This window comes from Brachyistius frenatus, unplaced genomic scaffold (genome assembly GCF_029030835.1).
Source record: "Brachyistius frenatus isolate BFR_SWC_R1_liver_20210118 unplaced genomic scaffold, ASM2903083v1 Contig_19, whole genome shotgun sequence".
Classification (NCBI taxonomy): Eukaryota; Metazoa; Chordata; class Actinopteri; family Embiotocidae; genus Brachyistius; species Brachyistius frenatus.
The window spans coordinates 3,012,177-3,039,502 of record NW_027210618.1 but is presented as its reverse complement, the minus strand read 5'-3'; the positions used below and the strand labels follow the sequence as shown (position 1 = coordinate 3,039,502).

General features: G+C 42.3%; 1 protein-coding gene across 2 annotated transcripts; it reads right to left on the bottom strand.

Annotated features, from left to right (window-relative positions):
* Window positions 1–161: 161 nt before the first annotated feature.
* ankrd26 (ankyrin repeat domain containing 26) lies at window positions 162–26,823 on the bottom strand. 2 transcript variants are annotated; one of them, XM_069695327.1, is made up of 45 exons: window positions 26,733–26,823; window positions 26,236–26,524; window positions 24,820–24,934; window positions 24,538–24,711; window positions 24,036–24,142; window positions 23,735–23,872; window positions 23,303–23,460; window positions 23,162–23,188; window positions 22,830–22,866; window positions 22,675–22,744; window positions 22,540–22,591; window positions 22,263–22,447; window positions 19,470–19,650; window positions 18,770–18,834; window positions 18,591–18,690; window positions 18,232–18,336; window positions 17,713–17,771; window positions 17,552–17,621; window positions 17,429–17,473; window positions 16,534–16,800; window positions 16,335–16,427; window positions 16,183–16,250; window positions 14,655–15,587; window positions 12,932–13,107; window positions 12,386–12,601; window positions 11,841–11,871; window positions 11,605–11,746; window positions 11,198–11,411; window positions 10,873–11,056; window positions 10,431–10,577; window positions 9,729–10,191; window positions 8,762–9,267; window positions 8,476–8,628; window positions 8,077–8,252; window positions 7,771–7,864; window positions 7,576–7,602; window positions 7,102–7,179; window positions 6,247–6,381; window positions 6,020–6,132; window positions 5,489–5,636; window positions 4,391–4,681; window positions 4,014–4,249; window positions 3,599–3,842; window positions 1,176–1,221; window positions 162–1,066 (listed from the first exon to the last, which is right to left on the bottom strand). In XM_069695327.1, the coding sequence occupies exons 2-45, from the start codon at window positions 26,433–26,435 to the stop codon at window positions 936–938; spliced, it is 7,200 nt and encodes a 2,399-aa protein (XP_069551428.1). In that variant the 5' UTR covers window positions 26,436–26,524; window positions 26,733–26,823; the 3' UTR covers window positions 162–935. The 2 variants fall into 2 exon arrangements, with proteins under 2 accessions (XP_069551428.1, XP_069551429.1); XM_069695328.1 differs by lacking the exon at window positions 7,576–7,602.
* Between the last annotated feature and the right edge of the window lie 503 nt (window positions 26,824–27,326).

The window sequence follows — 27,326 nt, the reverse complement described above, 5'->3', positions numbered from 1 at the left end:
CAGTTTTGTTGTTGCAAGCGTACAGCCAGCTGCTGAATAGCAGGTATGTAATGTATTTACTGTATTAACCGAAACCCCCTTACACAGCTACCGTTGGCTTACCGACACATCACCGCTTCATACCGGAGAGCACAAGAAGTAATTTGAAACACGGTCCGATGTGACACTTGAATAAAATGTTTAATAGCGACGTGAACTGGAAAGATTTTAAATTAGATTTCACAAAAATAGCACAATATACCTTGAATTACGTTAAGTATTATGTCTCTATTTTTATACTGAATATGAATAACATCAGCTAATCTCATTTTGTTACAGTATTTATGAAGAATAACAATAAAAGAAAGAAATGTGTGACTTTTGGTGGCCGTTGAAGCGAGCCGACCAGAGGCCATTGTACAGATGTGGTCACCCTGTTTCTATAGCCGGAGAGGATTCCAGCTCATCGTGTTCAAGTATATCATGATCATAAAAAAAAAAAAAAATAGAATAAATAAAATAATTAGAAACACAATACCACAGTTAAAGTAAGACCAAGACAGATATTGCACCATTGATGGCACGTACCAAATGTAATATCTTGGCAAAAGTATCAATGATGCGTACAATACCTGGAAATAAGAAATTTAGCAACACCAATATTCACAAATACAAATCCAACAGATACAGACTGAACAGAATTAGTCAGACGGAACAAATACTTTCGAGGTTGTCTGTAATTGTACCCATCAATAATGCAAAATATATATATGACTCATGCCCTTTGCTCCTGAGTGGTTAAGTGCAATGTGCATTATATATGCTTCCTTTGTTTAAAGAGGAATAGTGTACAACGTTAAGATTATTGGCGTTGGCTTTAGAGTTGGTGCAGTCAGTATTTAGAGTTTTTAATGGCTGAAATACGACCTTCGACCGGCAGCAGCTGTGATTTGTGGTCAGATCCGATTGTTCTTCTTCAGTATCTCCAAGTATTGCTGCGTGGCCCTGCTGACGGGGTCCAGCTCCGCCCCGGAGGCCGAGCCGACGGGCGACAGACGGGCCGAGGTAACTTCCAGCTCCGCTGTGGCTGCGGACCAGAGAGACCGGTTACCGTCTCCACGCAGCGGCTGCTTCGCGTTAAGACAACGTTGCCAACATTTCATGAAAGGATTCGTTTCCAGCTTCAGTGCACTCACCTTTGCTTAATTCCTTTGATATGTTTCTGTCCAATTCACTCTGCATCTGGAAAGAAGAGAAAGCTGGAGTCAGATTTGAGCTAACGCGCGCTGAAGAAAAACAAAAAAAAAAAAAAAAGGTCTTGGAATTAAAGTATTTACACATAAATAAAAGGACTCAGAAATTATATTTCATCACCAAACACAACACGACGGCAAATACTGAACAGTGGAACAACACCGCAAGAAAATCGTGACTACGATGTAAAACACAGCAGGACATGCCAAACATGCAAGCTCAGCTTTAGTGGAGTTCTGTGTGGTCAACATGGTCAACAGGAAGTCCCACGTCCCCACGTCCCCGCGTCTCCACACGGGATACAGAAAACTAATACATGCTTTATGGTGATTATCTGAATGAATCCTGTATTCAAATGTTCCTGATAACTAACATGTAAAACCATAAAGGTCAACATGTAACATGTGAAGAGAAATGGTACACGTGTGTGTGTGTGTGTATTTGAACTGTATTAATTGCACAATTAGATGTGCTGCAAACAGACTCATATATGTAATACGCATGTGTAAAACATACATGATACTTGGATATTTCTGGAACGGTACAGCTACTTATTATAGATTATTATCGGAGCAAATGAACATGATACAATTATATCAAAGCTCCTGCTTAGCTCCCTTATTGTCGTTCCTTTTTTCTACTTTCAATTGTAAAATGAAAAGTTAGAAGCTTTTTTTCCAAACATTTCTCTTCACCTTTTCTTTGTTGCTGGTCGAGCCGAAGCATGTGCAGCTTCATTAGTTGCCCATTCTCTGCATTGTCGGTAATGCTGGTCATACATGTGTAGACTTGTCATACCTCTCTGAAATGCATTCAATGTTTTACGTGTTGCACGGTTCAACGGTGTTGTCGGATTACTTTTTAAAAAATTTTTTTTGATAGCCTCTGTTTCTGTAAAGCCATCCAACACCTGCTGTAATGAAGAGATGAATGATTGATTTAAACTTCATTTCACTTTCAAATAAAACACCTACATGAGTGTGGAGCGTACTTAATATAACTGGTGGTGTTGAGCTCATATTAAAGGTTCAGTGTGCAGGATCTATGACGATCTGTTGGCAGAAATGGAATGTAATGTTCACATTTTTCATTTCATTAGTGCATAATCACCTGAAACTAAGAAGTATTGTGTTTTTATAACCTTCGAATGTTCGCTTCATATCTACACAGCGAGCAGGTTGTCTTCTTCTCCCTTCCGTGTTTCTACAGTATTAAAGGAGATTCTAAAGAGGGTCGTTTGAGTATTTCACCGCCACCGTCGACTTTATTGCACACTTGGGAAGGTGAGGGTGAGGCGAAAGGTGTTCAACTGGTTGCGATCTACAATCTCACCACTAGATGCCACTAAACCCCGCGCACCGCTCCTTCAAAGTACAAAATGAATCTTTTAAAAAGAGCCACATCATTCTTACACTACTCGTCAACTGCAAAGCATCGAGAGAGTCAACTCCAAGCAGAGAGAGTAAAGGTCGAGTTGGGAGATTTGTGCTGCTGGTGTACTCAGTGACCGACACAATGCAAAACCCGATGTTGCAGCACATTTCAGCAGTCAAATTCCACGTATCATTTTCATGTTTTAGAAAAGAACGATATGTCTTGTATATTTTTTCCATTCCCATAATAATATAAATGGGGTGAATTCCTGAATGATCAATCTTTCATTTTCCACTTCCAGATAATTGATTTAATAGGTGAAAGTTAGTTTTTGTTTGGTCACTGTTTGAACATTAAATAAAAGATATATCTTTTTGTAGCCCCCTCCTCCTTTCTGTTTTTCACTGTGGGAACCCTGAACATCGAGGGTTGCATGTGAACAGGGCCATAAATGTCAGCCTGTCGGCAGGATAAAGGAAACAGCAGCCAATCAGACACTGAGCTCAACACATCTACACACCTGGTTATGAGTCTGGCTGAAGAGAGGAGAGGTGAGAAACAGACTTTTGAGCTAGGAGCTAAAAGAGTGAGAAATAGAAGACAGGTTAGAAGTAAAGTACGACTACAAGACTCGAGCTCGAGATTGATACAATGTGCAGGAGGAAGAAAGAAATAATAATACAAAAATAAAAAAGAGCAGGGAGAAGAAATAACTTGAGTTTTGGAGGAACTGTGTTTTCCCACAGTCTGAAATCTTTGACGGGTAACGCATAAAAACCCACAGATGACACGTTTCTGCAGTTATGACAACGTAACAACACACTAACCAGCGTATAAAAAGCTGTGAACAAAACGCCACCAGTTACACAGTAACAACGCTGACAACTGAGACGCTATGGAAATGAAAATGGCTCAAAATAAACACACCAATCCACAAAAAGAATATTCCTCCGTAATGTCAATGAGTGTGTCAATCAATGACGGTACAGACCTTGGCCAGATAGTCCTCCACCCTGCTGTTCTGTCCCTCCGTCACAGGGCTGAGGAGGGAGAGGCCCAGGCCTAGACTCCGGTTGAGGGGCCCCAGCGTGGCCCCGTAGCTTGCTGGTGAACCCAAAGAGGCCACGTCCAGCGGGGGCCCTCCGAGGCTGCCGTGTGCGATGGTGCTGGTGATCAGAGACCTGCTGCGCTCGTTCAGCAACTTGGAATTGGCTTCAGCGAGCCGACTGTTGGCCCTGTGGATGGAAAGCAGCAAGTTATCACTGCGTGCATCGTCACGCCACCATCCTGCATCGAAAAAGACTTGTCAACTTGTTGTAAATGAGTTTAAGACATGAGGCAGAAGCCCTCGTCTCCTGTGGAACAACTGGTAATGTACAGCGAGCTGATTCTCTTGTCAGTCTGACCTCTCTAGTTTCGCAGCGAGCGACTTGCGGAGCCGCAGCTCCTCTGAGTACAGTTGGTGGTATCTATCCAGCTCTGTGCGTGTGGAGTCTCTTTGGTTAAGGCTGTCCTGCTGGGTGGTGCGGGTCCGGCCCAGTTCCCCCTCCAGCTCCCGGATCTTCTGCTCCAGCTGAGAGCGCAGGTTGGCCTCGTTGGCGGCTTTAATCTGATCCAGTGCTTCCTGGGATGCTGCCTGGGACTACAAACAGAGACTGCCATGTTAAATCAGACTTGTGATGTTATAATAATTCAGTTATTCTGTTTTCAGTAATTCCGTCTCATTGTTTCTTTACGCTTCTTTTATATTGCTGTTTCAGTTGTGCACACAGTAACTTCTTACCTGGAGGAAGAAGTTGACCTGCTCCAGTTTCTGTTGGACTTCCTGCCGGGCTCTCTCCTCCGTATCGCGGCGGTACTGCTCCACTTGGTTCTGCTCCAGCTGAACCGTCTCCATCCGGCGTCTCAGGTCCAGCACCTCGTCCTCCAGCTCCCTCTTACTCCTCTCAAGCTGCTCATTGCTGCGGCTCAAGCTCTTCAGTGAGGCCACCTGATCCTTAAGATCGCCGTTCACCTTCTCCAGCTGGCTGCGACTGGATGCTTCCTGCTCCAGCTGCACCTGCAGATCACTCACCTGAGACAGAAGACGTGTTTGAGGCCAGTGTCAGTGTCTGACGGAGATTTTCGAATCATGTCTATATGCAATCTCATTTTTAAATACCAACAATTCTGCCACATTTTTGAATTTAGGATCATCAGCTGCGTAAAAACAAGCGCCCCTATTCTCTCCTTCAACCAGTAACAATGCGCCGTCACGCCACGTGATGCCGAGTGTCGGAAAGCGGCAGGAAGGAAAATCAACCCAGTGAGTGCGAGTGAGAGACAGAAAGAAAGAAAAAGAAAACGCACAGAAAAATACTCGTTCAAAGATTGTGTTGAATAAAAAAATGACAAGAGACTGAACTTTATTGTTTGTAGGTTCAGTATCAGATTCATGAAGCTGCTGAATTTAAGCTGAAAACAAGAGTGTTGCCTTTCTGTTGTCCAAAGTTGATATACCAGCATCATGCAGAGTTCTGCCTGCCCGTCGAGAACTATATGCACCTTGCAGGACCCTGCACAGCTACAAGGAAAACCACCAGGCATTGTAATGATCTTACTGTATAAAAATGATGTCATTTTCTTTGTCAGGTTCATCAATGATGATAAATTGTGCCATTATATAAAAGGTATAAAATTCACACTGAGGAGACAAAAACAGCCCAAAAGAGAGAATTGTGATCTCAATTCTAAGCAAAAAAAAAAAAAAAAAAATGTTGATTCTCATTTTCCCGGTGGAGCCATAACAGCTGAGGTATAACACCACATTGAAGGGACTGAAGAGTCCACCACAGAAAGGGCTTTTAGATCAGAATCATGTTGCTGCAACAGATGGACAAACCTTGTCTTTCATTCGTCCAAAGTCCCCCTCGGCCTGGCTGTGTCTGCCCAGGTCCATCCGTCGATTGCTCATTGGAGAGCTGAACTCTGCTCCACCAGCGTCTTGATCCCGCAGTTTCTTCTTTGCAGCCTTCACTAAAGTGCGCAGCCTAAAACACACAGGAAAAAGGTACATTTCACACACACACACACACACACACACACACACACACACACACACACACACACACACACACACACACACACACACACACACACACACACACACACACACACACACACACACACACACAAATATCAACATAAGCATTCATATATTCAAAATTCAAATAAACAGAAAGTCTCATTACAAAACAAATAGTGATGTTGGGAATTGAAAAAAAAAAGAAGTACATCCTGACATGGAATACACAGACTGGTGCACCAGAGTCACATAAGCCAGGAAAGACTGCGCTCTACTGGATCCGAGGTGTTTCTAAGTATGAGGTGCTGCCATAGGTGAGGAGGATGCAAGGAGAAGGCTAGGAGTCACCTGTACATTTCTTTTTGAAGCTCTGTGTTTCTCTTCATCTCTTGATCCAGACGAGTGTCTACAGACTTCTTCTGCTCCCCTATTTTTTGGGCTTTCCTCTTTTCTATTTCCATCTGGAACACAACAGGCCGGAAACTCTTAAAACCACAATCCTCTCGTTCTCAGGACGGATGGGTATTGAATTCATCCTAACATTAGCCTGCGAGGGAACATGTCAGGGCGGTCACCTGGGTGCTCAGTTCTCCTTTTTCCTTTTCCAGCTCTGCCAGGCGGATCCCCAGCTTGGAGCGGCTCTTCAGCTCCTCCTCCCACAGGGCCTGAGAGTCCTGGGCCGTGTGAGACAGCATGGTTTTTTTCTGGACCTAAAGAGGAGAAAGACGAAGGCAAGACATTAAACTCATTTACAAAAATGTACATACACAGTTCTGGTAAACTACAGATGGTCACAGAAAAAAAAACAACAACATTTCTTTGTGAGGTGTTGGGCCGCCAAGTAATGCCGGAACAGCTTCAATGCACCTTTGCATTGATTCTACAAGTCTGTGGACTCTGCTGGAGAGATGAAAAACCATTCACCCAATAAGATATTCTCTCATCTGGTGCTTTCATGATGAAGTTGGAGAGAGCTGTCTACATGTTGGTCCTAAATCTCAAAGAGGTGTTGAATTTGGTTGAGATCTGGTTTCACATCATTTTCATTCTCATGAACGTATTCAGCGACCCCACCGTGCCAAACGGATGGAGACACTTTCATCCTGGAAGAGAGCTCTCCCGTCAGGGTAGCGATGTTCGAAGGTGATCACTCAGAACAATTTTGAAATGATTTGCACTGACTCTTCCTCTGAGGGAACAAGTGGACCCAAACCAGCAAAAGGGCCACCAGAACATTACGGAGCCACCTGATCACTTCACTGTAGGAGTCAAGCATTCAGGTTTTTCCTTCGTCGCCCATCTGTATGTTGTTGTTTTTTTTTTTACCAAAAAAAAGGGCAACTTCATTATTTTTCAATGACAAATACTAAAAAAAAAGAAGAATATAAGCTAAAGGTTTTCATAATGAGGAAACTAAACCTGCCACCAACCTCTCTGCTGAGCTGGTCTTCCAAAGTCATCTTACTGCTTTGGAGGTTTGTAACCAAGTCCTCCAAATGACCTCGGACCTGCAGAATCAAAAGAAAAGCTTTGTAAAAATTTTTTTTTAAAAAAGGGGTATTTTTGTTGGAGTTACTGCTGTTTCATTTGTTTGTTTATCATTTCAGAGAGTTGAGAAAAGACGAAAGGAAGTAACATGCATCACGCTGCTAAAGGCAAGAAAAAGTGAAGGAGCCCACACACCAAAATCAGGCTTAAAGGGGAAAACACATTTTCATGTCACCAAGAAAAACCCAAATCGACGCAAAGATATTTCTTCCTTCGTATGTTTGATCAAGCAGCTTTTGTAAAATCCCTAAAAGCCCAAATGCTTTTAATCCCATAAATTCATAGAGTAACTAATTACTTGAAAAATCAGGCGTAACCCCAAACAGAGAAACTAAACCTACATCCACAATACTAACCCCTCCTCCAGGTGAGCAGTCAGAGAGCTGGAAAAAGATTAAATACCTTCAAATATAATGAGGACTTTATAATGGAAAGTCAGATATTTTACATCAAAAGAGTATCATAAGACCAACATATTGTATTATGCGTCAGATATGGCACTACTGAGACCTTCTGTGATCAGGTTATTGAGTCTGGGTTTCTGTACTCACCATGGCAGTTTCGTGAGCCCCTTTCTGAAGTGCATCAATTTTGTTGGACTGTTGCTTTGCAGCAGCTTCTAGTCTGGCGTTCTCAATCTCCAGCCTGAAGACATTACATTGACACTGCAGTCACACACACACACATTCATATTTGTATACAAATCATATCTAAATATGATTTATATATTATATATATATATATATTTTAGTGAATATATAATTATGTCATGAAGTTTTATTTGACATGATAAATTTCACACTGGTTTTTTGTATTTGGATGATCTAATAAAATGGCCTTTCAGCATGTGTTTGTACCTTTGCACAGCTTCCTCCAGCTGTTTGATGGTGGTTTCAGAAGCTGCGGAGGCAGACAGCGCCTCCTGGAGTTTCTGAGCAGCAGTTGTGAGTTCCTTTTCCTTTTCATGCAGACTGCTCTTCAGACTGTTAATACGCCTCTCCGACTGCACATACTGATCCTCGGTTTCTTCTAGCTGCATGACACAGACAGACATACACCTCGTTAAAAAAATGACTCGGCTGTCAATTCAGTAAAAGTTATTCCTGTATTTTCCTGCTCATGATCAACTGTTCTAGCGTCTAAAAACAATGATAATGAGCCATGGAATTTCAGTACAGCTTTAACGTGTATTACTTCATAATTATTAACACAGCTGGAGGAGTGTTGAGCGTATGGTTCCCGTTTCCTGCCATTACCTTTCCTTTGAGCCTGTCCAAGTCTTTCAGCAGCCGAACCTTCTCCTCCTCCAGGTCACTGCGATAGCGAGTGTTAACCTCCAGAGAAGCTTCGCTCATTGACAGCTTCTTGAGTGAGTCAGCGAGCTCCTGCTGCATCTGCCTTAAAGTAGTCTGTGCAGACAGAATCCAGAGCAGACAGGAGTTAGAGAGATATAAGGGGAGATCCTACACTAGCATGTGGAGAAAAGGCTAAAAGTGGACCTTGAGAAAGAGGTAAGGTAATCCTCTTATCCTGCAGTCTTACCTCCCTTTCATTCTTCTCTTCCTCCAACTTGTAGATCTGATCGCGGAGATCGGCAGCCTTACTGGCGAGCTCCTTATTTCTGTCCTCCACTAGCTGTACCCGCTCTTCACAGTCAGAGCGCAGCTTGGACAGAATGTCACTGAAGCGCTCTTGGGCATCTGTCACGGCATGCTCTTTTGCGACACCTTTGTTTTGGGCCTCTTCGAGCTGTTGCCGTAATAACATGCCCTCGCTCTGGGCTTGGGCCAGCCGCTCTTGTGTGGCCTCTTGCCGCGCTCCGGACCGGCTGATCAGCTCCCTCTCGGCCTGCAGAGCTGCTTCCAGCTCCTTGACTCGTGCAGCTGCCTGGTCCTTCTCGCGCTGCAGGACCTCCAGCAGCAGGCCCTTCTCCGTCAGCTGCAGTGTGGCCCGATGAACCTCATTCTCCATGCTGTTTGCACAAGCCTCAGCCTTGGCCAGCTTCTGGGACAGGCTGCTGACTGCCTCGCGCTGACTGGCTGCTTCTCCTGTAGAAATACATCAATTACAGGTTAGAAACAAGCTCGCAGTCAAGCAAGAAAAGATAGCTGGACAAGAAAATGCCCCAAAACAAAAGGCTGCTTGTACAACTAAATACGCAGGTCACTGTGTGTCATGGTTAAGAATACCGTTGGGAAAAATACACCAAAGAGACAAGCACATCATTTTGAAACAGTTAGTTTAGCCTGATAGCTGACTGTCATTATTAACTGCTACTTACAAGCCCTTTAAAAGTGTGTAAAAGAAAAAGCACTTTTTATAAATTACACATAAGGTGAATACAAACTGCACTTCTTAGCTGGTATATGTTTTCAAAAAAAAAAAATTCCATTTTTAAGTATATAATTTGTCTAAAAGAAAACACCAGTTGGGTGAGTGAGTATTTCAAATATGAGAGTTAATAAAATCTTTCACTGAGAGCTGTCCATCCATTCCCACGACTACTAACCAGTGAGTCTGTCTTTGAGACGCTGGTGTTCCTCTTTCTCTCGGAGCAAAGCTTTCTCTGTGTCTTTGTGAGCCGTCAGGCAAAGATCAGCCTCCTTTACAGCTCCGGCCAGGCGGATGCGAGTCGACTCGACCTCTACCTCTAGTGTTTCACGAGTCTGTCGCTCATTCTCCAGGCGAGTTGTTGTTATCGCCATCTCCGACTTCAGGGTGGTCAGCTGGCTGTTGCAGCTGAAGACAGTTTGGGTCAGGGCTTCACTGTTGAGTTTGAGATCTCGGCGAGCATCTTCCAGCTGCTCCCTAAGAGCCTCGTTCTCCTCTGAGAGGTGGCTCTCTTTGAGACTGCTGTTGGCCTGCGAACGCTCCAGGTCTGTCCTCAGGATGCTCAGCTGCTCCTGGAAGGTGGCGGTCTGCTGGAGCAACTCCCTCTCCCTGTCAGTGGCCTCAGTGAGCTGAGACAAGGCCTATGGGCATCAGGAAACAAAATAAGATTTGAAAGATTATGTTTCCAGTGTTGATTTCAAAATGTGTTGTTTGTTCTCAGAATATAATACCTAAAAATATTAATCCTATTTTAAAAACATCATGCCAAATCACAATTTTCTTAAATAATACAACATCAGTGAGGGGAAACTTTTATATAACATCCAAACCATAAAACCAACTATTAAGCTCTAAAATTCCCAGATATCCGTCTTAGTACCTCGTTGCTTTTGCTCATGTTTCTTTTGTTCTCCTCCTCGATCTCTTGCTGCTTGCGCAGATGGCTGTTGAGCAGATTTTCCTGCAGGGTTCGTGCACTGCGCTCCTGAGCCAGCAGTCTCTGGGTCTCACTGTGGTCCTCTTCAAGCTACGTGGTTGACATATAAACCGATAATGCAACAATTACAAACACCAAAAAAACAACAACTAAAGCAGCCAATTGCTGATAAAATACTCAAAAACATATCACATATTGCAAGTCATTTTTATATCATTATTACTTAATGTATAAATACATAGTGTATTTCAAATGAACAGTAAATCAAAGTCAAGCAATAGCGATGATTATTATCATTTAAAGCTATTAATACAACATCATATCAATACAATGAAAACAACAACAAAAAATTGTTGCAAAACAGAGGACATTTCTCAGAAAGTACCTGTTTCATATTGATGACCAGCGCTCTCATCTCCAGCTCCAAGTTCCTGAGGGTGAGCTCCACCTTCTGTCTCTCCTGAACCTCTAACTGATGCTGCTCCTCCGTCCTCCTCACCTTGTCTCTGGTGGTGTTGTACATCATGGTGGCGTTGCGGCGATTCTCCTGCTCCTGTTTCAGCTGAAATCTGTGCCAAGTGTCAGAAAGAAACCTCAAGTCAACACAGTGAAAATATCCATAAAATAGGCAATATCATAAGATGTGATGCACAGCAATGCAAAACAAGAGACCGGTACACAGTGTAAAGAAATGGCCACAGAGAACTCACTTGAGGTTTGTGACTTCAGTTTGCAATTCCAGCTGGTTGCGCTCCAACGCAGACTTAACATCTTTAACTTCCTCCAGAGAGCTCTTCAACTCCGCTCTCTCCAATTCCAGCTGGCTCACCTTGTCTGCCAGGTAACCGTGGCGACCCCTGGCCTTTTGGATGGAGCGCTCATATTCGTGGAAAATGTTCTGCAGCTTCACCATGCTTCTTGAGTCTGTGAGATACAATAAAGCAGAATGTATGGAGGTCTTCCCGGTCTCATTATGTCAAGAGCATACACCACATCTCACTTTTGAAAGTGTATGTTGTAGACGAGAAAACTAAACAAATGAACCAGTTGAGTTACAAAGTCCTAAAAACAGAAATAATTACTTATTATATATATATATAACAAGCAGAATCAGTACCGAAGGTGGCTGAGTCCAGCTTCTGAATGAGAAGGGAGGCGTGACGGTAGCCTGAAGTGGGGGAGTCAATGTCATCTGTGGCCGTGTCCGACGACTGAGTGAGTTCATCAAAGTCTTCTGCCATTTCCCCGTCTTCGGGGTACTGGATATGGAAACAAAATGTAACCTGAACATTATCCAGTTTCTTATTCGTGCACTCCAACACTATCCATCTTTTTGTGTGATTTGTGTTTTACCTTGCTTTTCTGTTGTCCACCGGTTGGCAACCTGAGTCCAGCAAACACAGGGAAGAGAGAGAGGTTATTTAGACAATTGATGTGCATTTTCTTGAACTGTGAGGCATAAAGAGTAATGGTATAATGCAGTATACTATTAAATTTTTTGGGAAACCATTCTTTAACCATGCAAGCCACAAAGCTTTGTTCCGACTGAACGCAAAGTGTATTTCAGCGCTGGTTTATTCAAGCCAATTTGACAGCAGGAGTATTTTAGAGGTTTGCGTTTATTTGTCCCAAACCACTAATGCACAGACATCATAATATAACTTCTGTACACTTTCAGTAGTTTCTCTTATGTATCTAGTGCTTCTCTGCTTTTGTTTCTCTTCTCTGTAAGTTCATTATGTTTTGGGAAAAAAAGTGTATTTTTGTTTAATTCGACACATTCTTCACTCGCACAGAGACATTTGATTCCTGCCCTTTGCGTTTAGTCTGAACGCACAGTGTGGGTTAGTGACAGAGAGGTACAATTGATATAATAAAGTGGCATACTGCATATATACCTTCCTTCATCGTCCGACACTTCACTTAAAGTGCTATCGTCAAACACAGAGAGAAGATCTCCATTAACATGTGTGTTGGTCTGAGGGGCTCTGCCGCGCCGGGCCCCTCGGACCAGCTCCAGCTGTAGGGCCTCCTCTACAGCGTGCTTCTCTTGTGTGTTGCTATTGCAGCTCTGCTGGACTGGGGGGCGCAATTGCACTGGAGCCCTGTTGGTGCTATGGAGAGCAATAAACCTGACAGTCAGCGAGCTGTGACATCCACATGTTGGCGTCGCTGATGGCATTGCAAAAGAAAGACCTTATTAATTGAAATCAATAACAGAAAGCTTAGAGTGGTCTCTTTCTGCTTTCTGATTGTGTCACTGAGAAATAAATATAACTAATAAGAGTGTCATAAAATACTATGACAGTTTCAGAAAATAGATTTGACATTATATCAGAGTAGAGGAATAATGCGGATGTGTTGTCTTTAAACTGTTATAGTTTCTGTTTGCTTATGATAACTTTCAGGCCTAAACATTTGCAAAAAAGTAAAATAAAGCATACCTGTTGGCGGCCACAGACTTCTCTTCCTGGTGAGTTACTCCAGCTCCACTTGACAGGAGTCCTAACCTGGTCTCAGGTTTCTCAGTGCCAAATTCTTCCAATGCCGTTCCACCAGTATCCCAGGAAGCACTTGACTTCTGCACCACCACTGGACTCTTTGTTGTGTCTTTGCCAGCCTGAAAAGACAAGAGGTGAATATTTGATAACTGGACTTGAGAGATTCATCCTACCTGCATCAGGTTGGGGCCAGCCTTTTAAGATGCATTTTGGAGCAGCTCCTTGTACACTTTGTCATACATAATTTAGTGTCTCCCCTCCCTTTGGGAGACCTAACACCTTCGCATCGGTACTCCATTGGACATGGGATTTTCAGTTAATTACAATTAGAATGTGGCCGACGGAGTTCTCAATAACTAAAGTGAGAAAATCGTATCAGTTTGGAATAGATTGATATTGTTGGTTCTAGTAGAGATCTTCCAAAAACTGAAACTAGAATCATCACTTAAAGCATCTCTTTAAGCACCATCTCAAGCAGATTATAGTCAATGTTCCTTACATGGCTTTCTCAGGGACTATTACATATGTTAGTTGTTCTCTGTGTTAATTAAAACTATGCACAAACATATGATATAAAGTACACATTATAGAGCTGGGCAATATATAGATACGAGATATGAGACCAGATATCGTCTTAGATTTTGGATATCATAATATCCTGATATGGAATAAGTGTTGTCTTTTCCTGGTTTTAAGGACTACATTACAGAAAAGGGATGTCGTTTTCTGAACTCCCAGACTGTTCTACCTGCTCTATTATCTGACTTCACCTACTTAGTTAGTGTATCCACATTACTGATGACCATTTATTACAAATCTCATTGTGTAACTTTAGAATTATCCCTACCATATCTCTGTAATATTGATATCAGGGTATTTGGTAAAATAATGTTGTGAACATGTTGCACAGCCCTGGTATAAAGATATAGTACATATCTTTCTACAGGGACATCCAAGCACTCAAAAGGCTGGCCAAAGAATTACTCTCTCCATCTCATGGTTCTCTGTCTTCTTAAGAAGTGTCTGCCTGTATGAAGACGAACTAAAGCACAGCATGCATGAAAAGGCAAAAGAAAACAACAACAACAACATGAATTGCCACAGCATCATCAGCACAGCACTTCTTTTTAGAGAAAAGAAAGCTAATACTTATACAACCTTCACACCACCACATCGCCTGGGCAACAGAGAATGAATGCAACTTAAAGACATACTCAAAGTCCATGCAGGGCAAAAGACAAGTTATTACTAAAGAACATACAAGAGGGCACTTTGGCAAGTCTGAGAGTACAGTCAAGAAAGTCATCAACCAAATCGTTTTTTTAAATTCAAGTCAGTGTCAAAAGCTTTTTGGGTATAGTACACAAAATATTTAAACAAAAGTTCACTTCTACCATATTTAAGGTTGGTTAAAGTGGCATTAACATGTATTTTTGAAACATGCACGATCAACTCTATATGAAATAAAATGAAGAAAATAAATATTAGGACATGGAAAATAAACATGTAACAGAAGAAAAACAAAAGATGAGGTCCTGGTGTATGGCCAGTTTGGGCCCTGTGAAACAGCTGAGTGAAAGAAGGAAATTAAAAACACGAGTGAAATGAGAAAGAGAAAAAGAGATGCAATCTAGAAGGGAGTATGTTAGAGGCGATCATCCTCTACCTCGTTCTGGAGTTGGGCCTTTTCTTTCTCCAAATCGAGGAAGACAACCTTCAGCATCCCTACCTCAAGTTTAAACCTTTTCGTGTCCTCTTCCAGCTCCTCATCAGAAACACCTGGAATAGACGCTGACCGTCTGCTTGGTGAACGCGGCTTAGATAAAGCAAACTTCTCCAGATCGTCTTCTGACCTGGCACTGTTCCTCTCAGCTTCATGGAGATCAGCAGTGTCCTTCAGGACTGAGTCCGTGTGTTGTTTGGTTTCATGTTTTAAGAATGACCTACTGCCAGCAACACATGAGGGCATGGTGGGACCATCAGTCAGAACTTTGGTAGTATGATTGCCGCTGTCTGTTCTCTCTCTCTGTGCTGTGCTGCGTTGAGGTGAAGGAGTCCGCAGAGCATCATCAGTGACATTTGACTCTTGACGAATGCTGCCGTCACCGTCTGGCTGCTCACAGTCCTGCATCCTGTCCTCACAGTAGGAGTTGTCGGTTGACTCTGTCGCCGAGTCCTCCAGTCCAGACTCCCTCTGCTCAGGTATGGTGAGAAGGGCAGTACTCCTCGCTCTGGCTGTAGGACGCATGATGATATCCCCTTCTTCTTCTTCCTCTTCATCACTTGACTCTTCTTCTTCTGCAGAGGTGTATCCAGCTGTGGCCTGTTCTTCTGTGATGTTTTCTGCAGCATGTGTTGCTCTAAACAGTTCTCCAAACTTCTCTTTTAATTCACCAGCAACATTCTTGAAGGTGGACTTCACCTCCCTCTTCTCCACCTCTACCCAGAGCTTCTCATAACGTTTCTCCCACGGGGCGTCACCTCTTGCTTCGGGACTGCCCTCATCTCTTAACTCATTATCCTTCTCTCTACTGTCAGAGCTCACATGGCCAGGGTTCTCGAGCTTAAGCTCACATCTACCTACTGCATCATCTTTCTCCTGTGATGGCATGAGTGGACAAGGAACAACACACAACAGACAAGACAAAAAATGCAAAAACCAAGTTTTGACATAATATTTACATAATTACGAAGGCATTTCAACACTGCATTCTCTTCTTACTTATACAGTTAGCAAGATACATTTTCATAGAAGAATTATATTAACAACAATGTTTAGGATAAATTATAATTATTATTGGCTTATTTGGCGGTTCACTTTGAAACAGAAATATGGGATTTCTGGCACAGTAGAGATTTGTTTTTTCTGAGCAAGTTATTAGTACAGCAGATGTAGCTGTGGAGTCCTGTGTCTCACATTGGGAAATAGCCAATCTTTAAGACAATAGATCAACCATAACGGAAAGAATTGGGAGGGCTTTGAGCTCATCTAAGAGGATTTATACTACTGCATTTTCATTTTGTTTCTCTTATCAGGGGTAAACAAAGGCTTTAAGGATCCCCAGTGAAAGAGGGACCTGACAAAGTTCCATGACTTGATAATGTGTTGTACATTTTTTTTTCTGATTAAGTATGAGTGCTCATGTTGTGTCTGAATTAGTGGGCAGAGATGATATTTTCTCAGTATTTCTCACCTTCTGTTGCTGCTCATCAGACTCTGTACTGCCTTGACTGTCTTCCATCACTGAGTGCTCAGGGTAACCTAGGAAACAGTCAGAATTAATAACCACAGCACAGGATTTAAACACACAAGAAAAGCCTGCTTAAAAAGACCAATGAGACTTACCTGGTTTCACCACCGCCGGCAGCTCAGCTGTATTTTGCAGCTGATTGTCAGTTTGAGCTGTTTTGTAAGATGTTATCTTGTCTGGTTCCAAATCTGAGACAAAAAGTGATGAATGATCCTGTTATCGTTTTTGACTTGAATGGTACGTACATGCATTGTAAATATCGGAGAGGACATGGGAGGTCTTTCTACACTTTACCTTCTTCACTCTCTGGTTTCTGAAGCACCATCTTTCTTGCACGAGGCTGGGGATGAGGAGCGGACAGAGAGGGTGTGCTGGGCAGTCTTTTGTCAGGGCTGAAACTCCTCTGTGGTGTCAGCGGTGCAGCCGGAGCAGGGTCTTCATTCTGCTCCATAACAGGCGAGTGGGAGCACTCTGGGAACTCCTCGAATCCAGGAGAGGTCATTTTGCGGCCAGGCAGGGTTCTCTTACTGGTTGTACTGGCTGAGTCCCAGTCGGATGCATCTGTGCCATTAACACAAGAAGCTGTAGCTCACTGGACAAAACATGACACTAATGCTGCTGAGGGTAAGAGGTCAGTTTACACTGGGATAACCAATACACCCCTCATGCCATGAGTGCATATCAATTAGAGACACTCATGTATGGCAGTGGGAAATATCTGGGACAGGCTTTGCTATTACACTCTATTAAACGGAGGTCTGACTGGAGATACTGCAGCTACCAGTGTACACATCTCACTTTATCTAAACAGTTTGTTTATATTTACCCACCTGCTTTTTTAGCTTCAAAAAGTGTAACGACAGAAACAAACAGGAGATGGAAAAGTAAGTGATGCATGCAGAGAGATGCCTTTAATCAAACTCTTAAGAAAGACAGGAGCGCCTAAGAATCTGAAACGGAAGCTTTCACAACATGGACACTGGGTGCAGTTCTGTAAAGATTATACGGGTGACCCTGTAAAGGATGCATGTGCACTGAGTTTAGAGACAGACTGAAGCAGTCCATAATCATAACTGCCTTGTGATCACATGAAGGTTTTAAATTTCAAAGTTAAAGCAGGGTACACAAAGTAGATTGTTAAAAGAGGTGCTTGATGGACAACTTAAAAATATTCATTATATCATCTTACCTTCAAGATCATCAACATCACCCAGACCGAGCTCTTCCATTAAGTCTGTCAAAGCAAAGCAAAGCTTTAAATACCAAAAGTTCTCCTTCAAATGAACTTGTCATTTAATCTTGTTCTACTTACCCGTCTTTCGGTCTACATCTCCTTCAAGTTTGCTCAAAACACTGAGGGGTTCCCATTTGGCCTTCTCAGTCTAGAAGAAGAAGAAAAAAAAAAACATTGCTCTGTGATTCCAATGGATCACAATGTATAGTTTCTTCTATGGTATAAGTGTGTGAACCGACCTCTTTCTGTATAGTATCAACATGTTCACCTCCACTATCATCATTAATGGTGTTTCCAACTGGAAGAGAAGAGACACGTTTGTTACGTTTTGACTTCTTCTGTAATAAACAAAACAATATTCTGGTGAAGCTGGGTGAGTTTGCCACAACACTGTCAAAAGCATCCCCGTGCAGATGAGCTTATGCTTATGCTTAGAATGAACAAACATGTTTAGGAATCAGACAAGCATTTAGATTTATACAAGCATATAGATTCTGTGTACAGTTTTATTGAGACATTAGTTCAGCATCTGCCAGGATCAATATTATTTGTGCAAAACCTGTTAAAAACCAGTGAGCTGACTACAAGCTGTGGCCGTTCAGGTTCCAAATCTGGCAACGTGATTTTGAAGTGCTGCAGGCGGGATGGAGTAGTGTATGCTGCATGCATTTTCTTATGGTGATCATGAGGTGATGGTGAGGCTTCTGGTATGGTTAACATGCTGTTCGTCTCTGACCTACAAGTCAAGACATTCATACCCTCTCCCTGGCTGCCTCTCGGCCTGCCTACACTCCTCCGTGGCTCTAGCACTGCCATCCTATTGTCTCCTTGCCCACTTAAAAACGAGGGGATATAAAACAAGTCTACAAAAGAAATGCAACAAAATGTTGGAAAGGCCGTTTTGATTGACAGAAAATATATTGCAGTGCACATTGATTGACAACAAGATTGAACCATTACTCACAAATAAGATTAATGCATGCATTAATACATTTAAGCACGGTTTTCTATGATTACGATTAAATAAGGTCACATTGTTTCAGCAGCATGAAATGGGGCCTGGAATGATTTGACTGCATTAAAACAAAAATTAAAGGAATTTATGAGCTAGACTTACTTTCTTTAATCTCTTCTTCCGCAGTGGACTGCTCTGCTTGATTCTGGGTATTCAAACTTTTTTTCTCCTCATGAGGTATATTGGAGTTTTCAGAGTGGGACTGAAAAAGAAACGTCAGTCTTTGAGGAGCTGTAATGCAAACATCTGATCCTACATTCTACGATGTGTCTTGATTGTACCTCAGAGTCCCATGAATCCTCCTCCTCCTCCTCGCCCTTCTCCAGACCCAGCTCAGACAGGAAATCTGTTCAAAACATGGAAACTGATAACGATACTTGGAAAACAAAGGTGGCTGAAGGGTGATAAAGGAAGTCTTGGATAGGAGCAGCAGATACAGAGAAAAAGCAGCTTCCGGGTATCATGGTTTGTGCTCTCTGTGCTCCCTTCTACACCATATACTGTACCTTTGATCCCACTTTCTTGTAGAGTTAATTACAGACATTTAAAGTGAACCACATAAGGGAGGATTTTGTAGCTTTAATATCATTGGTAAGGAAGCCTGAGCCCAGGGAAGATAATAGGATATGGTCAGATGAGAGGTGTAAGGATGCTTTGCAATCTCTTGCTTTCCACCATTTTAATCGGAACCCTTTCTTGGAACCCTCTTTGGTAACGACACTCGTTTTCTCCAGAGCTGTTTTTCAATTAATGACTGTGAAGCTTAGAGTCTGCCCACCAGCATCTGATACCTGCATGCAGTACAAGGATAGGGCCTAAAATTCCTAAACCTTTTTTTCTATCACCACAGAATGGGATGTTTTCCAAAGGTAGCAGCTTTCACCTAGCGGGGGAGCAAGTCTGCATTCAAATATCTATTGACCAACATTTACTTGATGAACATGCAGTTGTTGCATCCGTTAAGAAGGAACTGCTCTTTACCTCTTTTCTTATCTTTACTGACTTCGGTCTCAGGAAGAGGTGAGACGGCATCAAGGGACTCTCCACTGTCTTCAGGTTGATCATTCTCATCTGATATGTATCCTTCTCCTTCTTCTTCCTCTTCCTCATCTGGCTCCTCCTCTTTGTCGTTACCATCCTCATCCTCACTGGAATCTTCACTCTGTACAGAAAGAGTAAAATTGTTTTGTCATAATCATGCACATTAAAACCTATTCTATTGACTCTGTGTCGACACAATGCACATTGAATGAACACCAAAGCTTTGCAGGGAATGGGGAAGAAGTGTGATGACGGTCTTCAGAGGCCTCATTATGAGCGGCTGCACTACAAAACACAAACTCTTACACTACAGCCACAAATGTTCCTATTTTACCTGAATGCAGGGCTCATTAAAGTCTCTGAACTCAGTGCTCTCTGCCTCATCAGGTGAGTCTACACCAACATCATCAATGTCAGTCTGAGGTAACACTTCATCATCTTCTGGTGTCTTCGGACCTGACCGGCTGTGCTGACCAGCTGCGACGTCATCTTTTATGGGTGGGCTTGAAAACATCCTTTCTCTAACTGGTTCTTCCTGAAGGTCATCTGATGACACGCTTGTTTGGGTAACAACGGCACTTTTCTTTTCAAGTGAAACATATGCAGTTAATCTGGCCTCACGCTCATCGTCATCACACAGGCGTCCATCAAGAATGTGATCCAAATCATCCCCCACCTCAGACATTCGGACTGTGGCGCTGGCAAAGTCGTACTGCAGGTTTTGGTGCTTGCTGTCAGAGTCCTCGCTTGACTCATCGTCTTTGCTGAGATCAGATTTCTTAATACCCACCAGCTCTTCTTCCTCCGGCTTGACATGCTCTGCAGACTCAGATTTTCTATCAGAAGGAAGCCCTTCATTGTCTTCATCACTGTCACTACCATCCATTTTATCTTCCTCTGCTACCTCTTTGCCTCTTGCACTTGTAGGCCTTGACTTCATAGACAGCAAACCGTCACTCGACGCGACATCATCACGATTTGCAACTTCACCCTTCTTCTGCTTTTCTGACTCGTCACTTTCATCTTCATCATCCCAACGACTATCATTCTCTGAGTCTAACTTTCCTTCCATTTGTGACGACTGACCATCTGATTCAACATTGTCGTTATCTAGTATTTGGTTCTTGGTCGTGTTTTCATTCTCAAGATCAAGTGACACTACAGGGGAGGGGTCTTCCGACTCTTTCTCAAGACTTTCTTTGTCTTCTTTTTCTGAAGAGGATTCTTGCCGCTCTACATTCAGGTTTGCCGTTTCAACGTTTGCTTTGCAAACTGGTGACACCTCCTGACATGTGGTGACAGGGCCAGTATCATTTTGGTCATTATTTTCAGGAGAATCCCATTCTGATTCACCTTCGGTTGCTTTACCCGGTCTGTTTTTGGACTGAGCAGAGCCAGTTGAACATTGTTCGAAAAAGGATTTATGTTCATGTACAACGTGCTTAGGTGAGGCACATTTTGGAATTGATGCCACAGGTGATGAAGAATCCCATGAGGTATCCGGGTGTTCTTCATTAGGTGGACGTGATGCGGTTTTCGAAAGCGGTGACGTTGCTTCTGGCAGTAAATCCGGCGCTTGAACGTTGCTTTCGTGATCAAGAATCTCTGCGTTCACCTCATTGTCTTTGGGTACGTCATTGTCACTGTCCTCTAATGAAGAGCCCCAGGAGGACCTGTGTTTCTTTTTGTTTGATCCAGCATCATCTTCGGCATCAGACAGACTCGTGTTTTTTTCTGTACCAACTTCAGGTAACACATTTGTTTGTTTAGGAAGCAAAATGTTGCGACCAATTTTTGTTTGATTATCCTCCTCCTCATCATCACTGTCGTTCCACACGCCATCACCGCTCTTTTGTTTATTGCTGCAGGGGTCATCATCATCCTTTTCTGTTTCTCCCTCCAACTCTTCCTCCTCGACCTTGCTAGTTGAATGAATCTGTGCACGATGTCTGGATGATGTGGGGCCTCCTGTCGAACCCTGGTTTGAAATGTTTTGATCTGATGACCTTAAACTTTCCTTTGCGGGGCTTTCGTCTTCATCAGAAAATTTGGATTCTACTCTAATGGCTGACACGATACAGTCCTCCCCTATATCTAATGTTGCTGGCATTCTATAACTTGCTGTTCCAGCTGGGCGGATGAGGTCGGTGTTTTGAGTCTCCTTTTTAGCATCTTTTTCCGAGGCGTCTACATCCTCACCACGAAGACTTCCACTGTTGTTAGAGATGTCAGTACCATGAATGTTTTGAGTAGCAGCACCGTCAATAATCTTAAGGGTGCCAGTAACAATGGGTTTTTGTACATCTTTGAATTCAGCTGTGTTGACCTCGGCAGCAGCTGCACAGTTATCATCCTCCTCCTCCACAGATCCATCCTCTTCCCCTTCTTCTTCTTCTTCTTCTTCTTCACCGTCTTCATCTTCATTGTCGTCGTCGTCGTCATCATCATCATCATCATCATCATCGTCTTCCTCCTCATCTTCCTCCTCATCATCTTCTTCTTCCTCCTCTTCCTCCTCCTCCTCCTCTTCTTCTTCTTCAACTTCCTCTTCCGAGTCCTCTGCAGCTGAGCTCCCCTCTTGAGAGTCGGCTCTTGTTTTACTAGTTGAAGGTTGGGCTGAGTGTTTTCTTTTCCCCTGCTCAGCTGATTTTAGGCATTTAGGAAAAGAAAAAAAGAAGGGGAGAAAGTTGTCACAGAAATGCAATAGGCAAAGCTTCGGCACAAATGTTTTACCTTTCTGGAGTTTAGAAGAGGAATGGAAGTCATCTGGGGTGCTTTGGAGAGGAAGGAAACAGGAGAGGGGTCTACTGGGTGCTGCAGAGTTTTGCTGGATGATAGGGGAGGGATTCTCTGGACTCTAGTGTCATTCTCTGGATCAGATTCTGTACCACTCAAGGATGTGTCGCGCAGAGCAGAAGCTACAGGGCAGGTAGGGATAAAAGATTACTACCAAAAACTATAAACCACAGACAGATACCAATGAGTAGACAAGTTTAAAAAGTTTTGGTACCTTCTCCCATTTTAGATGTGATCATCTTGCTTAGATTCACTTTCAGTGATTTCTGAAATTCAGAACATCAGATGAATGTCAGAACAAAATTTACAAATAAAACACACTACACAAAGCAACAGTAGTAGCACAAACCTTTTTAATTAAAACAGATTCATCATCCTCGTCTGATGAAGGCCATTCATCTGCAGCACTTTTTGAAACCCTTGAGGAAAGAGGAAGAGGAATGGTTACAGCTGGAAAGTTCATTTTAATTATGAGTTAAAAATTGCAAGGAGAACTTAGCTCACCGACTTAGTGACTCTGACTGAGAATTGTCCTCAAAATCTGCAAAACAGCAGAAATGACTGTAAACTTGATCTCATCTGAATCAATTCCAGCAAAGTACTCAGCAAACTTTAAAACTGCAACATTTAAACAGACACATCCTCAGCGTTTCTAACTCTTAAAAAGCCGAAAAAAACATGGATGCACGAAGCTCTACAACCTAAGCAGCGGGGAAATTGCATCTCCTGAAGACAGGAGTAGGTTGAACATCCATCACTGACTGTAAACGATGTTTACTGAAACTGACAGCCTTTGTAGGATTTTACGTACAAAGTTCATCTAAGCAAAGTAATACCTCCCCCTGCTTCATTTGCTCCATGCTCTAGATCCAGTCAAGACGTTTTGCATGAGGAATGAATAAAATAGTCAAAGTCAATAATGAATAGACACAATGACAATCATGTTCATTCACTGTTATGTGAAGTAAACTCCCTACCATCTTTGTCAGTGGCTGGTCCTCCCAGAGAGAAGCCTGCTTCAACATCTTGGGAAGGACTGCCCAGCGTCTTTTTCTTCTTTCTGCTCGGACCTTGATGTGATATGGAGGCCCCATCGTTCCTCTGGGTACCATGCTCAATGATCAGGTGGGAACAACTGCGAGAGAGACAAGACACTCAAAGATGTCATAATGTCATTACCTTTAGTGTGCTTCAGCGATGTCATGGGGATAATGTGCTCTGAAAATGTTCAGGGAACTGAAAGGAAAAATGCAATTGCAGAAAATGGATTCCTATTGAATAAAATGAACCTCAAAATCAAATTGTTTGTGGACTTTAGTGGTTTACTTTGTTTCAGTTTCTTGTTCTACAAACACATCACAAATGCATAAATTACAGGAGAAAACCACTGAAAGAAAAGCTCAGCTTACGGATGATGCCCATTCTTCACTGCATAGTCTTCAGCCGACTGTCCTTTGGTATCCTTTAGTGTGATATCTGCATCAAACCGCAGGAGCAGCCGCACCATACTGATTTGTCCATTGCCAGCAGCGATCATTAATGGGGACCTGCGGGTAAAATCAATGACAGCACACCAACTGTAAACATTGATTGGGCAACATTAATTTGTTAATTTTAGGCAACATTAGTTTTTGTTTACCCCCGTGACCCTGTTCAGGATAAAGCAGGTATAGATAATGGATGGATGGATAGTTTTTGTTTAATACTGACCTTTGGTCTTGGTCCATAACATTTACATCAGCTGTCTCTCTGAGGAGGAACTCAGCCATCTCTATATGGTCCTCCCGGACTGCAACGGTCAAGGGAGTGAACCCCTCCTAAAACATAGATCATGGTCAAATGTATTCACAAGATTTTTGCAGTAGCCTACAGACACATGTCCCTGAATCCACAAGATATATCCAAACACACAATAAGAACAACACACTTTACTCATGCCAAAAATGTTGTTTCATAGAGAGATGCAGAAGTGTGTAACTCAGAAAATTGATAAAAGTCGGCCTTTTGTGCAGCAGACAGCAATAGGTTCTCCCCTTACTGTAGTTGGTTATTGCAATAACACATATACAGCTGTATGTCAAATATCTTAACTGGATTTACCAATCTGGTAATATGATGGTAATGATAGTAGGTCTGTATTAACTGAAGAGTGTCCTGATGTTTGGTATAAGGCTGACAAATTATGCAGTGGGAGACAGAAATGCAGAATCACCTTGTTTGGGGCATTGATTTCAGCCCCATACTGCAGCAATAGGACAGCAGTGGAGATGATTGGGATGTTTGATGCTAAATGGAGGGCTGTATTGCCATTGATGTCCACCAGGCTGGGCTCAGCATGATTTTCCAGCAGTATGCTCAGACAGCGCTCATGCTGGCCCTGCGCTGCCTGTTACAGAGGAAAAGTTAACATAAATGGTGCGACAAACTGTCAACTCTGATGTTTTACTTTTAATTAAGAATCAGTGTGTCTTGGAGTGCCATCATCCAGGATTACCTTCATTAAGGCGGATCTATTCTGATTGTCACATAGGTTAAGCTTGGCTTTGCTCTCAACGAGGAACTGCACCACCTCCACATGACCACTGGCACAGGCAATATGAAGTGCAGTTCTGTAACAGTAAAGGAGAGAGATTATTTTATGTAGGAATTGTTATTCTTACTAAAACACAAGCACTGACCCTTTAAAAAAACGTTTTTAAACCTAGGTCTTTATTTGGTGGTTCCTCCTTCCCTACAGCAATTGTTTTCAAAGTGTCATTATTTCATTGTAGAGCTTGACAAACTACACAGCATGTGTGAAGCACAGCTCTTCAATTGCAAGGGTTTTTCTTCATCACGATCATCGATTTAACATTATATTCATTTGACAGGTGTTTTATAGTGCATATGATGAGTAATAGGTAGCACTTTAGTAGTGCCTAAAATGGCACTTACTTATAGCACTTTGTAGTTTGGCTTTCTTGAAGAAATTGTACTTTCTTGATTCTTGTTGTTCTGGGTTTTGTACCCTCATGGTTGAAATGCACTTATTGTAAGTCACTTTGGATAAAAGCGTCAGCTAAATGTAATGTAATGATTTTATCACAGAAAATAATTCCACTAATTGTGGTGAAATGGGGATTTTCAGTCAGAAATAATTTGTTTGATTTTTATTTGTATGCAATAGAAAAACGTGTTTTATTATTCAGGTTTACTTTACAAATGGGTTGATAGACACTGACTGACATTTCATGGAGTCTGACAAGTTCAACTTCTACTGAGACCATATTTACAAGCCATTCTGTAAATTGCTTCAAGTACTCCACTTACAGCACCGAGTTACTTCTGACATACTACTTGTAGATGGTAACTTGATCCTACTTTGAAACATAAGTAGAAAAGAAACAAAGGGGCATCATGTACATTTTACTTAGTGCTCAAAACAGCTGGTAGTTTGCTTTTAACAGATTAACACAATTAAGTAAAGGCAAATAAATATCCCACACTGCTTACTGTACTCAACAACAGCTGCCATTATATTGCTTGCTGTGCCACACATCATTTGCCTGACAAAGCAATAAAACTGTTAAAAAGTGCTTTGTTATGTCAAAGAATTCAATAGATTATCTGCATAGCTACACTAATCTGCCAGATTACTTGTAATCAACTAATCTAGGCTATAACTGAAAAGAAAAAAGGGATGCTATATACTAAGAGCTAAGGTTAGTTTTGCCAGTTGAAGATTGTAAATACAAAGAGAACATAACAGTGGAAAGATTAAAGGATCAACAATAATGTGTTAAGTATAGGCAAAAGTGAGATATTGTGTATGCAATTATTCACATGAACTGCAATACAAAAGTTTGCTATGATATCAATTACCCCATCAAAATGTTCAGGATGTGACAACAAGTGCTACACTCCCACTTACCTGTTCTCCTTGTCAAGTTGATTGATGTCATTCTTCTTGGCAAGCTGCTTCAGCTTTGCCAAATCACCCACTGAGGCAGCCTTGTGAACCTTCCCGAGGTCCTTGTCTTTCAGCTCGTAGCCAACAGAAAGCACACTCCCATTGTCGGGGGTACCGGACGAGTGTTTCTTTTTCTTAGTAAAGTTGAATATCTTCTTCATTGTATACGGCAGCACGACATTGCTTTTGCACCGTCACTACCCGCCTCTCGTCTGGTGCTGAGCGATCACCACAGGCAGCTCTCCCATCCCTTAAATAAGACGTGCAAAGCGGATTAGAAGTATATAAAACCACGCTGAGAGCACCACAGTCTTGCTTGATGTAAGATCTAACGTCATTAAGTACCAACAATACTGTTCCTCACTTTGCGCCATACAAATCGACACAACATATCGGGAGACATTATTTTGTCGCGTCTCATTACTTCGGTGGTACCAACTGAGCTACATGTAGCCTACCTCATTTTCTTGACCATACCTTCCACCGGGACGTCCTCTATGACGCTATTTCACGGTTATCACCTGTGCTCCATAAAACACCTTATGGTTTCGCCAGTACACCGATTTATTTATTTTTGACGTCATTACGTTGGTCAGCGTTGTTTATATGGAGTTAGCGTTATAGCTCGTGAGCTGTTACCATGGTAACCGACTGTACAAATGATATGCGACCTGTGTCTGCGACAGAAGGTTGTCCAACGTGTTAAGGATTTCACAAACATTTGTTTTCTACTATTATTATTATTGTTTCACCAGTACACCGATTTTTTTTTTGACGTCATTACGTTGGTCAGCGTTGTTTATATGGAGTTAGCGTTAGAGCTCGTGAGCCGTTACCATGGTAACCGACTGTACAAATGATATGCGACCTGTGTCTGCGACAGAAGGTTGTCCAACGTGTTAAGGATTTCACAAACATTTGTTTTCTACTATTATTATTATTATTATTATTATTATTCAGTGCGTACTACCGCATCGACTATTAAGCATACCAAAAGAAAAAAAAAAAAAAAAACGTTTTAAAGTGTTTGTAAAAACTGCGCTGAACGTTAT